This window comes from Octopus sinensis, linkage group LG1 (assembly GCF_006345805.1).
Source record: "Octopus sinensis linkage group LG1, ASM634580v1, whole genome shotgun sequence".
Taxonomy (NCBI): Eukaryota; Metazoa; Mollusca; class Cephalopoda; order Octopoda; family Octopodidae; genus Octopus; species Octopus sinensis.
The window spans coordinates 42,434,332-42,451,851 of NC_042997.1; the positions used below are offsets into that span (position 1 = coordinate 42,434,332).

Here is a 17,520-nt window from a genome sequence, read left to right on the forward strand (position 1 = left end):
ACAAGGCAAGGAAGTAGTGGAAAATAACACAACAGATAAATGGCTATAACCTTTCCATCCGTCCATCCATACGTACATACATACATGTCCTATACTATTAATAAACAGTGTTTTGAATATAGCCAGAACAACTACCAGATGTTTGTACAATTTTCAAAATACTTATCTGAATTTCATTTTTGATACGTACAGTTTTCAATATCATTTTATCATCCATTATTATACACCTGAAAGACATCAGAGAGAATTTGTTCATACAGATTTTTTACAGTATCTCCTTCCCAGCAAACCTCACCTGAAATATTTTCCCATGGTTGAATGTTTTCACAGAAGATTGAAAATGAAAGATACTGCTTATATGTTGGCAGTGCTCATTTGTAATTATCATGTGATGGAGCTGTTGCTGCAGCTAGGAACAGAGGTCTTTTCAACTTAGTGTCAAGGCTGGATTGTTTGATGCTTGTGTTGAAACTTTGATGTTGCATTGTAGCAAGGCATAGGCTTTCAATATAGAAGATTTGCAAAGAAATTTAGCTAGCATGGCTCCAAACAGGTGTGTATTGTTAGTGTGCATGAACATCAGAGTAGAAATGAGCTCAGAGAAAAACTGGGTATAAGTGTAATTAGATGCAGCAAGCAAGAGAGGAGGTTGAACAAGTACCTGGGCATGTGGTGCATATTGAGGATAACTTCTGTACACAAAAGTACTGAAAACCTAAAGTTCATGGAACCTGTTGAAGAGGGAAACCAAGGAAGGCTTGGGACAAAATGGTGAAGAATGACCTGATGAGGCCATATTTCACATGGAAGATAACAAAGGACTGTACTGACTGGTGATATGCAGTACTACAGAAAACCCATTCACCCATGGACAAGCACACCCTAACACAAGGATTGAGAAGCTACATGTTTTTTTTATCGTTTAACGTCCGTTCTCCATGCTAGCACGGGTTGGATGGTTCAACTGGGGTCTGGGAAGCCAGAAGGCTGCACCAGGCTCCAGTCTTATCTGGCAATGTTTCTACAGCTGGATGCCCTTCCTAACACCAACCACTCCGTGAGTGTAGTGGGTGCTTTTTACGTGCCACCTGCACAGGTGCCAGGCAAGGCTGGCAACGGCCACGGTCGGATTGGTGCTTTTTACGTGCCACCCGCACGGATGTATCTGTGCAAATGATATATGCATGTATGAACAGTTCCCAACCAGATGCACCTTCCACCCCACCCCACCCCCTCTAGATGTCCCATCTTTTCATTACAGTACATTCTCTCCCTAGTTACCTCTATTGTCACCCAACGACATCCTCTTACTGTTACCCCATTACCTGTTCTTACCCCTCTAGGATACTCTCAAACCTTTCTTTCCTTTACTCCACCGAACTACCATGCCCCCTACCTCTCTGGCCTCCCCACTTGGGATGCTTTCTACTTTTATGCTACCCACCAGCATCTACTTCTTGCCCCTCTCCCTCCTTTCTTACACTACCCTCTTCCCAATAGTTTCCCTACTGATCTACCTGCATGACCCCCTCTACAGCCCTTATTCCTTCCATGACTCATCTCCACCCATTTTTATTCCTTTCCCTCATAGCATCTCTCTATTACTTGCTTCTTGTGTTGGGTAGCTCTAGACTCTCCCCTATCACCTTTTCAAGTCTATCCCTCCCTTTTTCACAGCTGTCACAAATTCCTTCCCTGCCATACTCTCATCTTTCCATCCCTCTGGCTAGAATCATCGACTTTCTCTTCTGTTCCCCCTCAATGATAGGGACTACTTTGGGGCCTTAGCCTAGTAAGTTACAAGGCAATCATCACAAGTGCTGGTGCCGTGGGAAAAGCATCCCATTCATTCTGTAAAGTGGTTGACATTAGGAAGAGTATCCAATAGAAATCATATGAAAGTAAACACGAGGATATAATGCAGACCTACTGTTGGACTGTCAAGGAAGCCAGAGATTAAATGATGGTGATATATATACACACACACAGGCCTTCTTTCAGTTTCTGTCTACCAAATCCACTCACAAAGCTTTGGTTAATCTGGGGCTATAGTAGAAGACACTTGACCAAGGTGCTATACAGTGGGAATGAACCTAAAGTCACATGATGGAGAAGCAAACTTCCTCGCCACTTAACCATGCTTCAACCTCTGTCCATTTCAAAGATGAGATGAGTAAACTGTGATTACAATTATAACTTTCCATTCTCTAAATAGTTATTTGTATATTGTTTTACAAACAACTTGAGCACAGGCAAGTGCTACCAGTCGAAAGCTCCACATACTGGAAGCCAGCAAATGTATGGGGTCATCAGGAGAGAAAGCACACCATTTCAGGGCCTACCTCTAGACAGCGTCATTGCACACCGGCCCCACTTTACTGATATGAGGCCCCGTTTGCTAGATCAGCTGGTTATCAAATAAAGCTCAATATTCTAGCCATCACTCATCTCTTTTTAACCAAATCCAGTGGCTAGCCTTTTCCACTATAGTTTGGATATTGTTCATGGTGGTATTCACTTTATGATGAGTTAATAAAATCAAAGGCAGTGGATTAACCAAGTTGAGTGTCAGGTGAAATGCATTGTAGCATTTAACCCTTTAACATTCAGATCAATCTGTCAAATGTAAAGCCTGTTTAATCACATTGTTTTAAATTAATTGTACGGTATCTTGTAATTCTGAGATTTTGACGATGTCCCTGTTTATTTTTAGAATGACTTTGCAGGGTAGGTGTGAGAGGTCAGAGCTGGCTGTTGATGATGTCCCTGTTTATTTTTAGAATGACTTTGTAGGGTAGGTGTGAGAGGTCAGAGCTGGCTGGTTTGAGAATAAAACAGGAAGACAATTTTGGCCTGGCATGGCCGGTTTAAACACTAAAGGGTTAATCCAGTTCCTTGTATTTTGAGCTCAAACCCTGATGAAACCAACTTTGTTTTTCATCCACCTGGGGGTTGTTAAGAAAATGCCAGTCAATAGATAGGAACCCCTATCTTGCCCAGGATATCAATCGTCTGGAAGCTGTTCAGCGACGTGCAACCAAAAGAATACCCTCCATCAGGCATTTGCCATATCCTGAACGCCTTACTTCTCTGGGCATGGACACATTGAAACTCCGACGTCTGGCAGCTGACTTGGCAGACACCCATAAAATTATTAACCATCTTACAAACAATAACTCTGAGCACCTTTTCAAACACCACCCGTCTAACACCTGTGGACATATTTACAAAGTCAGAAAACAGCACAGCTCCCATGACTTTCAGAAACATTTTTCCACGCTTAGAGTTGCTGAAGCACAGAACAAACTGCCGGCAGCAGTTGTTAGTTGTCGGAGCACTGCATCCTTCAAAACTTCCATGCTTCCTGAGATTCGCCAACACTACACCTGATTTTCTCCCCTCCATACACACACAAGCATGTATCTGACTCATACATTCTTCGCTTTCCAGACATTTCTACATTACTGCATATGCTTTATATGCACTTTCTGACAAGTTGTGGTGCACCTGAGCACTGTATACAATAATTTCATTATATATTATATTATATAATATCTGTGACTATTATTTCTGTACAACCAGATTTCTTCCTCCTTACCTTCAGATCAAGCAAAAGAATCACAGCAAGAAGCAACTGGATTAAAACCTAGTTAGTGCAATATTTAATCCCCTTAAAACATCCTGTTATTTGCCATTGTCATCATTCTGTCCCTTCCTCACACAGAAAATGTTGAGGCAGATCTTCTACAGATAGATGCCTTTCCTGTCCACAAACCTTTATCTTTCCACAGAATGGATACTACTTGCAGGACAGTGATACTCGTTTACAACTATCACAAGATATCAAAACAAGATGGCACAAATACACACACACACACACATATATATGATTGATTGATAGATAGGCAAAGGCATGGCTCTGTGGTAAGAAGCTTGCTTCCCAACCACATGGTTCCAGGTTCAGTCTCACAAAGAACCTTGGGTGTCTTCTACTACAGCCTTGTGAATGGATTTGGTAGACAGAAACCGAAGAAGCTGGTTGTATATATATGTGTGTGGCACGTAAAAGCACCATCCGTTCATGTTCGTTACCAGCCTCGCCTGGCCCCCGTGCAGGTGACACGTAAAAGCACCATCCGTTCGTGGCCGTTTGCCAGCTCTGTCTGGCCCCATGTCGGTGGCACGTAAAAGCACCATCTGTTCGTGTCCGTTGCCAGCCTCGCCTGGCCCCCGTGTCGGTGGCACGTAAAAGCACCATCCGTTCGTGTCCGTTGCCAGCCTCGCCTGGCCCCCGTGTCGGTGGCACGTAAAAGCACCATCTGTTCGTGTCTGTTGCCAGCCTCGCCTGGCCCCCGTGTCGGTGGCACGTAAAAGCACCATCCGTTCGTGTCCGTTGCCAGCCTCGCCTGGCCCCCGTGTCGGTGGCATGTAAAAGCACCATCCGTTCGTGTCCGTTGCCAGCCTCGCCTGGCCCCCGTGTCAGTGGCACATAAAAGCACCATCTGTTCGTGGCCGTTTACCAGCTCTGTCTCGCACCTGTGCGGGTGGCACGTAAAAAGCACCCACTACACTCACGGAGTGGTTGGCGTTAGGAAGGGCATCAAGCCGTAGAAACACTGCCAGATCTGACTGGGCCTGACGAAGCCTTCCAGCTTCACAGACCCCAGTTGAACCGTCCAACCCATGCTAGCATGGAAAGCGGACGCTAAATGATGATGATGATGATGATGATGTATGTATATATCTTTGTCTGTGCTTGTCCTCTCATCACCGCTTGATAACTGTCTTTTGTTTTTCTTTTACATCCTCATAACTTAGCAGTTCAGTAGAAAAAGACTGACAGAATAAATACTAGGCTTTAAAAAAGTAAGTCCTAGGGGTGTATTTGACTAAAACCCTTCAAGGTGTTGCTCCAGTCAAATGACTGAAACAAGTAAAAGTATACAATGGGCTTCTTTGAGCTCATCAAATCCACTGAGGGCTTTGGTTGGCCCAAGCTTTCGCATAGTGGAACTGAACCTGAAACCATACACTTGGAAAGCATCTTACCCCAGCCAAACCTACACATACACGTGCGAATCACTTCAGTAATGTATATACTTTCATACACTTGAGACTCAGACAGGTTTACAGAATTTTAAATAACAGAGTAGAAATACTAATAAGCTATTGCTAAAGGTCTAGTACTAAACTCCAGCTGGTGGTTGTATCACCTATTTTTACAGAGACCCTTGAGAATAACATGCAATTTATCAAAGTAACTTATTGGTGGATGTCATTCAAAATATATTTACACACACACATACACAGCAACCTTCAAGTCACCCCAGCCAATGAAGGATGCTATTTCTGACAGGTCACTCAACTTACCAAAAATAACAGCCAAATCACATCCTACAAGCTTTCAAAAAACAGGAAGCATTACTTTTGATTTATCTGGCCACATATTCTTTTATTTGCTTTAGCCATGCTGGAGCACTGCCTTGAGTCAAATCAACCCCAGTACTTATTCTATCAGTCTCTTGTTGAACCGCTACATTACAGGGATGTAAATACACCGTCAGTTGTCAAGCGATGGTGGGTAGACAGACGCAAATATATACAACGGGCTTCTTCCAGTTTTCGCCTACCAAATCCACTCACAAGGCTTTGGTCAGCCCAAGGCTATAGTAAAAGACTTGCCCAAGGTGCCTCGCAATGGGACTGAACCTGGAACCATGCAGTTGGGAAGCAAGCTTCTAACCACACAGCCACTCCTGCACCTGCAAAATAAAAAAATCCTAGCAGGAACACCTTTGATCAAAGACTGCCTGAACATAAGCTCGCCAAGATCTAAACAAGCAATGAGTACAGTGGTTACCTGACCAAGAAAAAAGTGACTGGAGAACTTCACTGACAATACCTTGGCTTTTTATAGCCAGTGGAACACCAAGCTTTGAATATGGTTGGTTTATTCACAAATAATAGAGTTAGATTTTAACTAAAACTGGGCTAAATTACTTTTTAATACTAATAAATGTTGAAGGAGTTAACTTGATGTTGCTAAAATATTTCCTAACACCAACTAAAACCTCAAATAGTGAAGCTTCTTCAGTAACACCACAAAATTGTGAAAATATTGGAAAATCTTTATGATAGAAAGACACCTTTGCTTTTGTAATATTAAAAAAATTTTAATGATAGAACTCTAAATTCAAGTTCCAGAATGCATTATATACAGAGCTTCATAAACCACATATATATATATATCTCTATATATAAAGTCAAGTTGTGTGTCTGTCTCCTACGATTTAGATTCCTAACTACTCCCACATTTTGCGGTCCAGTTTAACCAAAACCGGGTATCTTATAGTCGTGATTCATATCGAGCCCTTCTGGGTATTAGCGCGCGTCTATGATTTAAAAAAAAATTTACCATCATTTTTTCCATTTTAATGCATTTTTTCGCTATTATATAAGGGAAGTAACTCTCTAAAAATGTCTACGAGGAGTCAACGATTAAAAAAAAATTTACCATCAATTTTTTTTCCATTTTTAATGCATTTTTTTGCTATAACTCTCAAAAATGCTTATATAGTTATTTCCCTTATAAACCCGAGCAACGCTGGGCGATACTGCTAGTATATATATACACACACACACATCTCCTTTAACCCCTTACCTGGCAAAGACAAATTAACTTGTCTTCAGCCCATTTGTCTTTTTCAGAGTGCAACAAGTAAACTTGTCCAAAACAATTTCAAAAACAGCTTCAGACAAGTTTGCCATATGGCAATTCTCAGTTTTTTTTTCTTTTCTACAAATGGTATCGTCAAAATAAAATTTGAAGTAAAATATCAGAAATAGATAAAAGTTATTTCCATATTCAGCATTAAAAATACTATATAAAAAAAAAAAACCATCCCAACCACATGGTTCTGGGTTCAGTCCCACTGCTTGGCACCTTGGGAAAGTGTCTTCTATAGCCTCAGGCCGACCAAAGCCTTGTGAGTGGATTTGGTAAACGGAAACTTAAAAGCCCATCATGTGTGCGTGTATATATATATATATATATATAATTATTAGAGAGTTATCCACTATGTGGATAACTCTATGCTAAAAATAGCTCCGAAGCAACCACAGAAGATCTGTTTCCAACTAGAATCAACATACATTATGTTGATTCTAGTTGGAAACAGATCTTCTGTGGTTGCTTCGGAGCTATTTTTAGCACTAGAGTTATCCACATAGTGGATAACTCTCTAATAATTTATGTATAAATTTGTATTTTCTCCGTAGTTTTTTGTGCTAAGCCACTTGGTGTTAAATAATGGTATTATTAAATTAATATCGATTTTTCACCCTCATTTATAATTATATATATATATATATGTATGTATATATATATATATATGTATGTATATATATATATGTGTATATATATATATATATATATATATATAAATCAAAATCAAATCAAAACAAATCAAAATAGATGAACATCAATGGAATTTGTATCTTTGTGGTACCAGTGCCGGTGGCACACAAGAGAAACCATCCGAAAGTGGCCGTAGCCAGTACCGCATCGACTGGCCTCCGTGCTGTGGGCACATGACAAACACCATCCGATCGTGGCCGTTCGCCAGCCTCATCTAGCACCTGTGTCGGTGGCACATAAAAACACCATCCGAAGACCCGGCAAGACTAGTCAGGCCATAACCCATGGCCCCTACCTGGGACGTAGTCAGTCCACCTGTGCATACCTTCCTTCTTGTGACACTTGTGAAGACCTGTTGAGGCAAGTGAAAATCAAATCAAAACAAATCAAAATAGATGAACATCAATGGAATTTGTATCTTTATGGTACCAGTGCCGGTGGCACGTGGCACACAAGAAAACCATCCAAACGTTGCCGTAGTCAGTACCGCATCGACTGGCCTCCGTGCTGTGGGCACGTAACAAACACCATCCGATCGTGGCCGTTTGCCAGCCTCATCTGGCACCTGTGTCGGTGGCACATAAAAACACCATCCGAGCGTGGCCGTCTGCCAGCCTCGTCTGGCACCTGTGTCGGTGGCACATAAAAAACACCATCCGAGCGTGGCCGTTTGCCAGCCTCGTCTGGCACCTGTGTCGGTGGCACATAAAATCACCCACTACACTCTCGGAGTGGTTGGCGTTAGGAAGGGCATCCAGCTGTAGAAACACTGCCAGATCTGACTGGACTGGTGCAGCTTTCGGGCTCCCCAGACCCCAGTTGAACCATCCAACCCATGCTAGCATGGAAAGCGGACGTTAAATGATGATGATGATATGTATGTATATATATGTGTGTATATATATATATATGTATGTATATGTGTGTGTGTGTGTGTGTGTGTAATAATAATTTTAGGAAGTATATCCAAACTTACTGGGGAAAATTCAATTTAGTATTAAATCAAATTTCACAATATATATAAATTAGAGAAAAACCATTATTATGCAATTCAAAGAATGATAGACATAAACCAAATCTTTATATATAAAAGTGAAGTTGTGTGTCTGTCTCCTACGATTTAGATTCCTAACTACTCCCACATTTTGCGGTGCAGTTTAACCAAAACCGGGTATCTTATAGTCGTGATTCATATCGAGCCCGTCTGGGTATTAGCGAGCATCTACGATTTTTAAAAGAATTTACCATCAATTTTTCCCATTTTTAATGCATTTTTGGCATAAGGGAAGTAACTCTCTAAAAATGTATTATTAAATCTCAGAACGTAAAAAGCTACAGTAACACCCCCCCTTTGTGGTTAGCCATATTGAGATGGCTATTATACTTTACATCTCTAAAAATGCTTATATAGTTATTTCCCTTACAAACCCGAGCAATGCCGGGCGATACTGCTAGTCATAAATAAAAAATAAGATATATTTTAAAACATAACTAGATCACAAAAAGTACAAAAATGAATAAACATCATCATCGTTTAACGTCCGTTCTCCATGCTAGCATGGGTTGGACGGTTCAACTGGGGTCTGGGAAGCCAGAAGGCTGCACCAGGCTCCAGTCTTATCTGGAAATGTTTCTACAGCTGGATGCCCTTCCCAACGCCAACCACTCTGTGAGTGTAGTGGGTGCTTTTTATGTGCCACCCGCACAGGTGCCAGGCAAAGCTGGCAACGGCCACGGTCGGATTGGTGCATTTTACGTGCCACCGGCACAGAAGCCAGTCGAGGCGGCACTGGCTTCGGCTGGTGCTTTTTATGTGCCACCAGCACGGAAGCCAGTCGAGGCGGCGCTGGCATCGGCCACGATTCGGATAGTGCTTTTTACGTACCACCAGTCCAGGGGTCCTGGCATCTGCCGGGTGCCAGTCATAGGATTGGTTCAATTTCGATTTCACTTGCCCCAACAGGTCTTTGCAAGCAAAGTGGGGTTGGCATAGGTGCCTGTCGTCGGATGAGGTTCGATATCGACTTCGCTTGCCTCAACAGGTCTTTGTGTGTCCAAGGGAGGAAAGGCATGCATAAGTGGGCTGGACTCACTTGTCCTGCCTGGTCTTCTCACGTACAGCATATTTCCAAAGGTCTCGGTCGCTGGTCATTTCCTCAGTGAGACCTAAAGTTCGAAGGTCGTGCTTCACCACCTCGTCCCAGGTTTTCCTGGGTCTACCTCTTCCACGGGTTCCCTCAACTGCTAGGGATTGGCACTTTTGCACACACCTATCCTCATCCATTCTCACCACATGACCATACCAGCGCAATCGTCGCTCTTGCACACCACAACTGATGCTTCTTAGGTCCAACATTTCTCTCAGGTACTAACGCTCTGTCGAGTATGCACACTGACATTACACATCCATCGGAGCATACTGGCTTCATTCCTCACGAGCTTACACATGTCCTCAGCAGTCACGGCCCATGTTTCACTGCCATATATATAATATATACTTATTACTTATATATTGTTTAACCATTTTTGTACTTTTTGTGATCTAGTTATGCTTTAAAATATATTTTATTTGATTTGGTTTATGTCCATCATTGTTTGAATTGCATAATAGTGGTTTTCTCCAATTTATATATATAATTTGTGTCTGTATTTGTCCCCCCCATCATAGCTTGACAACCAATGGTGTTTGCATCTCCCTGACTTAGCAGATCAGCAAAAGAGACCAATAAAATAAGCACTAAGCTTACAAAGAACAAGTCCTAGTGTTGATTTGTTCAGCACGGTGCTCCAGCATGACTGCAGCAAGTAAAAGAAATATATACACACACTCATCTAAACCTTTGACATTCACAAGACCCCTTACAAATTTTAAGTCACTTATTTTTTTTTAGGACTTCTACTGCTGATCTAAGTCTTTTATTTAATGTAAATTAAATTTAAAATTATGACCATCAGAATAAAATCCCATTCCTGATTTTAAGAAAAATTACAATTTTCTTTATCAAATGCCACTTTAGATGAAATTCAAATTATTTCTAATTAAATCACTGTACTCAAAAGTGGCTCAACAAAAGAAAGGTGGTTTCTTAATCAAATTTTAGTTCTGTGCACAGACAAATTTTGAAATGAATAATCAAATTTACAAGTTAAATCTCAAAACAGATTAATATCTAGCAGAAAAACCAATGAAGATTTAATGCTTGCATGTAGAAATCATAAAGTGAGATGTAAAATATCTTTCTAAATCAAGACGAAGTTGGCACGGTTTCCTAAATTTAAAAAAAAAAAAAAAATCCAGACTTTATATCCAAAATATATTACATTTATTTAATATTCAGCAGAACTAAGAGTGACCCAAGACCTTCGTGCATTGGCACATATATACATCCATACACACACATTTCATTTGTGTATCCATGTCCCCACATGCTGTAAGAGGATATTGAAAAGGTAGACAACAGGGAATCTAACCATAAAAATGAAGCTTTTCATTTCCATATGGATAATGCATGAATAAAATCAAAGACGAAAAAGATAAAAAGTTGTGAAAGCAAATGGCTGTATTGTCCACAGCCAGTCCAACTGATGACCTATCCCAATAAATAATCATTTCTTTATTTTCATAATACTGAAACATCAGAACACAAAACAGTAAAAACAAAGCTAACAAGGAAGGAACACTTCAAAAGTATTTATTCTTTCGAGATGTTTGTCTTTTTTTTTTTTCCTGATATTTTTTTTAATATTTTTTTTCTTTATTTTTTCCTCTTTATTTCCTGAACATTTCTTCCATATCCTCATTTGATTTTCGATCTACACACAAACTGATTAATCTCAGCAAATCAATTATTGGGACCAACACAAATGGACTTATCACCCAATTCACATTTGTGCTTGGATATTCCTAATCAAATATTCTCCAAGCCCTTAAATTTTCTTTGTTCCAGCATTAAATGTTATGCAGTAAACTAGAAAACTTGCCTTCAACTTTATTATGTTTTTGTTTCATTCAAAGTTTTACCAGTTTTATTAACCATTAGTGTTTGTGTATACATGCATGACACATATACATACTTCCAAGTTAACTTAGTTTTTATACAATTGTAATGAGTAGTGCTCACTCTCCAAATCCACACACGCACACACATACACACTCTCTCTCCAGATGATTAACAAATCAGTCACTGAAATTGATTTAGTGACCACCATGAAGACAGTGTTTGTTCTTCATACAACAACTATAAATAACCAGCAAGACGGGCCCTATATAGTAATATTGTGGTATCAAAATAGCCAACCTCAGATGGAGGAAACCATACTGAGTCCAGCTCAGGTAGTCATAATCTAGGTATTATGTGACCAGCACCTTATCTCTACCTAATAAGAGATAATGTTGCAAGGAGGGGGAATAGCAGATGAAGACTGCACATAAAAGGTATGGTGTGTTGGAGTGTGTATATATCTTTACATGCACACACAAACACTCACTAACAAATATACAAAGACATTTTTAAGGAACAAAAGGTGGGTCAAGGAGTAGGTGAAAATGTGTTTTATAACAATCCCAACATCTTAAAATTTTAATCATAAGTCACATTCAAATTAAAGAAAAAAATGTTAATAAATATTTTTAGAAAGATAATGAATAAATAAATTTATTTAAAAAAGTTTTGAATAACTTTTGGATTACCTAGATATTTGAAATCCTTTTATCTAGTTAATCCAATTTTTATAACTTTTATTATATTTGTACAAGAAACTGCCAGTAAAAAAAAAAATGCTAACCCACTACAAAAAAAAATAAATCAACCCTTGAAGATCCAAGAGATTTCCTACATTATCTCAGCTGTAGCTTCTGTATTGCAACAGAACTAGCAGTGTACTTCAGCTGAAAAACATTGTAGTGATTTCTAATGCAAATACTGATGAAACTTAAACTGCAGAGAAAAAAAGCACCCTATAAGGATATGTAGAAGCACATAATGTTCAGCAGGGAAAGTACTTCAAATAACAACTATTCAAAGTTGGTTGAGAATAGAAAGCACCAGGATATGAGAACATATCCCAACAGTAACTTTAAAACAGTACAAGTGAAACAATTCTTAATCTGTAAGAGGAGTGATGAAATATTTCAGCACCAACAACCCTCAGGGAGTCTGCTGCCACACTAACAATTAAAAATGTAATTATTTTAATCTAATGCTGACACCCATACTTGTTATTGTGTTCTATACTTAACAATCAAAGAAATGCAATCATCTTCAATTGTACTCCCAGAGGCCAAAATCATAATACTTTACATGAAGATTTGTTCTAGAGACAATGTGAACAGATTCATAGCACAGCAACGGGATTACTTTTTATCTAAATTGGCCTTTTCAGATTTTGTGTCTTTTGCTGTACCACCACCACCACTTCCACCACCACCAGCAGCAGCACACTGGGGATTACTGATTACATCTCTTTTGGCATCTGAAGATTGGACCTGCTTCATTGTTGGCTTCTTTTGTGGATTTAAAAAATTCTGGGCATGTTTCAAAACTTCACTTCGTTCCCGAGCCTGCTGAGCCTTAAAGTTGCGACCAGAGCGTTGTCCAGAATAAAGTTGAGGTGCTTGCTGTACAGGAGGTGGAGATTGAACTGCAGTTAACTGTTGCATTTGAACATTAGGCGGTCTCTGGATAGGAGAAGAATAGCTGGCTCTTGGATGAGGATTATTGGGCCGGATCATATTACCAACAACCATTTGACGAACAACTACAAAATATAAATTGAGAAAAAATTTTTAACATATGTATTTTAATAAAATTCTAAAATAGATTTATAAAAGCAGTTTAAGTTTTAACTCTTTATTAAGAACCTGTTTTGGACAGGTTCTTAAACTTACTGCAGAATTTGTCTCAAATCTGTTAGAGTTTAAAATCAGTAGGATTAGCTCAGTCACAAGAAAGACTGAATCCAGTTTCTTCAGAAAATTTTGGAATCAATTCATCAAAGATTTGATCACAAATGCTTGACTTGCTGTACTACTGAGATTGAAACATCTAATCCAAAGTCCACAGCATTGTTATGCTTATTGCATCTGATATAATTTTTAAGAACAGGTAGAACATTAGATACAAATATAGAAAGTTCAACTGTTTTATTAAAACCTAGATCAGGGGTCCACAAACTATATTCAAATTTCATATATACATACACAAGGATAAGCATATTAAAAGGGACCATTTGAAAACTTATTTGAACAAAAATGTTGGAAACCACTGTGAAAAGGTTGGAACCACTAACCTAGATAATAATGAAAATAAATGGGAACGGAAACAGTGTACAGCTTTAAAATATTGGGTTGGTAACTAAGTTCCCACCATTTTTTAAATTTTGGAGTCTATGAATCTATTTTGTTTTTTTCTAGTTAATTTTTGTTTACTTTCAGATAATTAAAATGGAATGTGAAGTTAAGAAAAATAAGCATTTTCGACACCTTTTTTGCTTTTAACCCTTTCGTTACTACATTTCTGACCAAAATACACCCCTTATGTGTTTCAATTAATTTCTATCATAATCATAAATTTAGTCTGGTTTCATTAAACAACTATAACTTTTTTATTTATCAATATATTAATGTGAATTTTGGAAGATAATTTAGTGAAATGTTCTCAACCAATTCTATACCATAATTTTGTCACAAAGTGACTCTAATTGCAGGTAGATACATGTAAATACAGGTAAATTCAACAAAATATAAAATTATAAAATTTTTTGTTCAAACATCGCTATAGAAAATGGGTTATTAGCTAATATTCAATTGGGTATACAACAAAATTTTACTATAGAATTTGTTATTCTGGGTAACTTTCTGATACCCATAATAATATTTATGGCAAAATAGTCTTAATTTCATTTAAGGTTGTGGGAAACCACAAACTATCCTTTCTTTCGCTTTGTTTACATTTAGCGTAACGGTTCGTTTCCGCCGTAATTTTCTGATACCCATAATAATATTTATGGGTAACTTTCTGATACCCATAATAATATTTATGGCAAACTAGGCCTTAATTTCATTTAAGGTTGTGGCAAACAACAAACTATCATTTCTTTCGCTTTGTTTACATTTAGCGTAACGGTTCGTTTCTGCCGTAATGATTTCAAATCAGCTCATTCAAAAAAGTAAACAGAAATAGTCTAAGGCTTTACTCTACCGGGAAAAACTGTGGCTTGGTCCAGTTTCTTCAGAAAAATCACTGAAAGAAACAGTTTTTAATTTTCACTCCATTCAGGTGCCAATTCATTTTCTTTATTGCTGTCGGAGCTCTCGGATTCACTATTTCATTTTCGGAAAATGAAACATCGGATTCATTATCAAATACCACGTGCTTTTTTTTTTTTCAGTCATAGAGTTAGATTTATCAAGGTCTTCAGTAGAAAATCCTTCGAATTCTGACTCGCTGCTTGATATAATGAAATTCCTATCCATTTTTTGTCAGAGTTACAAATTTTGAAAACACAATAGGAACAAATTTCGGAAAAAAATCTCCCAAAATTCAGGGAATTAAAATTACACTTCGATCGTTGTACAAAACTGTAGATGAACTGTTTACGAAGTATAATCACGTGTTTTCATGAATGTACTAAAGAGATTTGCTCTGATATTCTCATTTAAATATGAATAGGTAATTACGGGCGGCTTGGTCACATGAACCAAAATTTTTTTCAGGCAGCTTAGTAACAAAAGTGTTAATCAAGGTTCTAAGGCTGCAAAAGCTGCTCACGACATTTGTGCTGTGTATGGAGTGCCATAGCTGAAAGAACTGCTCATGATTGGTATGCCACATTCAAAAATGAAAATTTTGACCTCAAAGACACACCTCGTTCTGGCCGTCCAGTTGAATTCGATGAAGAGCGATTAAATCAACTTTTGCACAAAAATTCTCTAACGACAAGGGAACTGGCAGAGAAAAATGGAATGCTCCCACACTACTATAGAGAAGCATCTTCACTTGATGGGAAAGGTTCAGGAGTATGGGGCATGGGTTCTGCATGCTTTAAGTGACAACAAAAATCAACAAGCCACAATCTCTGCTGATTTGCTTGCTCGTCACCACTCAACTCATAGACACAAGCAACAGTTTCTTTACCAAATTGTTACTGGCAAAGAAAAACGGTGCCAGTACATCAATATGAAGTAACAGAAGGAATGGCTTAGCCTCGGTAAACAAGCAACACCACACATGAAACAAGATCATCTGCGTAAAACAATATTGTACATATGGTGGAACTGGGAAGGGATTATCCTTTACGAATTGCTTGAACAGAACCAAACGATCAACGCAGAACTATGTTCAACAGATAGAACAACTCAACATGGCTATTCAAGAGAAAAGACTTAATCGGCAGCATGGAGTTCTGCTGCTGCACAGCAACGCCCGTCCTCATATCGCCAATATGACCAAGGAAGTGCTGCCACACCCACCGTACTCTCCTGATTTGAGACCAACGGACCCCCCCCCCCTTCGATCTCTTTCAAATGCTATGCATGGAGTTTCGTTCAATACTGATGCAGAATTGAGAGCTTGGTTGGATCAATTTTTCGAGTTGAAATCTGGTGATTTCTACCAATGAGGTATTCAAAATTTTATTGAACGTTAGGAAGAAGTTGTAAACAACAAGAGCGAATACATTGATTAATTAGTTGTAATTTTTATAAAACCTTAAAAAAAAAAAAAAAAACGACAGGAACTTAGTTGCCAACCCAATATATTCAAAGTGCTATAAACCTTTGAACATAAGATATGTTCTCAATGAAATTAGGACAAATTTTTCCATCATTTGCTATTTACTTGACATCACAAGGCTGTCATCATAACAGGCTATTCTAATTTTCAAGAAGTATACTTTAATAATTATTGGCCACAATCAGGTGGGGAAAATAAGAGCAAGGTGTTATAAGAGAAAGAAAGTAAGTACCTCCAGGCTGTACAGGTTGGCCAACATATTGAGGATTAAACTTATGACCAAACTGCTGCTGAACATTGGAATATCTCTGAGATGCTTGGCGGTTGGGTTGACTACTAAATAACTTAGCATTTGGACTCTGCACAGAATTCATATTGGAAGCTGCAAGACTGTGGGGAGGGGATTTCATCTGAAAAAAAGAAATATGTATTTAGATCAGAGAAAATAAATGAATTTCAACAAGTTTTTTCTTTTTTTTTTTTTTAAATATCATACTAACAGGTGTATTCTGTGGAGAAAGCTGTTGAGATGGGTTATACTGGGAAGCCTTTGAAGCTTGTTGCGGAGCTAGTCCCAATGGTTGAGAATGTGTTGGTGCCTGTAGGGAAAGGTTTAATCCAGGCTGGTTTCCGAAGAAAGCTGGTGCACCTGCTGCAGCTGCAGCAACTTGTTGAAGGGCACCCTACAAGAAAAATCCAAATAGGGGGTTGATCATCTTAAACTCTTTCAATTAAAGAACTGACTGAAAATTTAAACTAGTTTCATAAAACAATTTTGGTTTAGGGGGTTACTTGCTGCTGTTTCCATAATTCTTAAAATTTCTGCTTCAAGCTTTTCTTTCTTAGTTTTATTTTGACTTTGTTATTTTTACCTCAAACTTCTTTTGCAGCACTTCTCTTTAATTTACATCAAGTATTGATTTCTTGGCACAATCATCTTCTTCAACTTCTCCGTAGCCAAATTTCTTCTCACACACTCACCTCTACTTTTCATTGCTCTCACTCTTATCTTTACCTGATACATTATTTCTCCCCCTTTCTCTACATCTAAATCCCTTTCTTTTCAACAAAATCAGCATCTGCTTCTCATTTCCTATATCTCTGAAATATATCTTATCAAATACAAATCCCTTTCTCACTCTTATTCACACACTTTCTATACCTTTGTAACTATCACAACACTCCTCTAATTTCCTTTTCATGTAAACTTTTCTTTCTTCCTCCCTTAGGCAATCTCTTTCTTCTATCACTTCCTCTCATTACTCTCTACATTTCATTCTCTGCAGCCCCGTTTACGAGGTGACTGCTATTTCCTCATGTTCCCTCCTTTCAATCCTCCACCTATTTATCTGGCCATAGTCTGCCCAGTTA

At 38.6% G+C, this 17,520-nt stretch overlaps 1 protein-coding gene across 10 annotated transcripts in view; it reads right to left on the reverse strand.

Moving 5' to 3' along the window:
* Positions 1–11,092: 11,092 nt before the first annotated feature.
* The window catches only part of LOC115216924 (protein PRRC2C), a 75,179-nt gene continuing 68,751 nt past the window's right edge, over positions 11,093–17,520 (reverse strand). For 9 of the 10 annotated variants that reach the window (XM_029786437.2, XM_029786427.2, XM_036500434.1 and 6 more), the window contains 3 exons: positions 16,650–16,832; positions 16,382–16,559; positions 11,093–13,174 (listed from right to left, as the gene is read on the reverse strand). In XM_029786437.2, coding sequence (XP_029642297.1) covers positions 12,771–13,174; positions 16,382–16,559; positions 16,650–16,832 — 765 coding nt within the window. In that variant the 3' untranslated portion in view covers positions 11,093–12,770. The remainder of the gene's footprint in view (positions 13,175–16,381; positions 16,560–16,649; positions 16,833–17,520) is intronic. The other variant, XM_029786452.2, reaches the window with a different exon arrangement.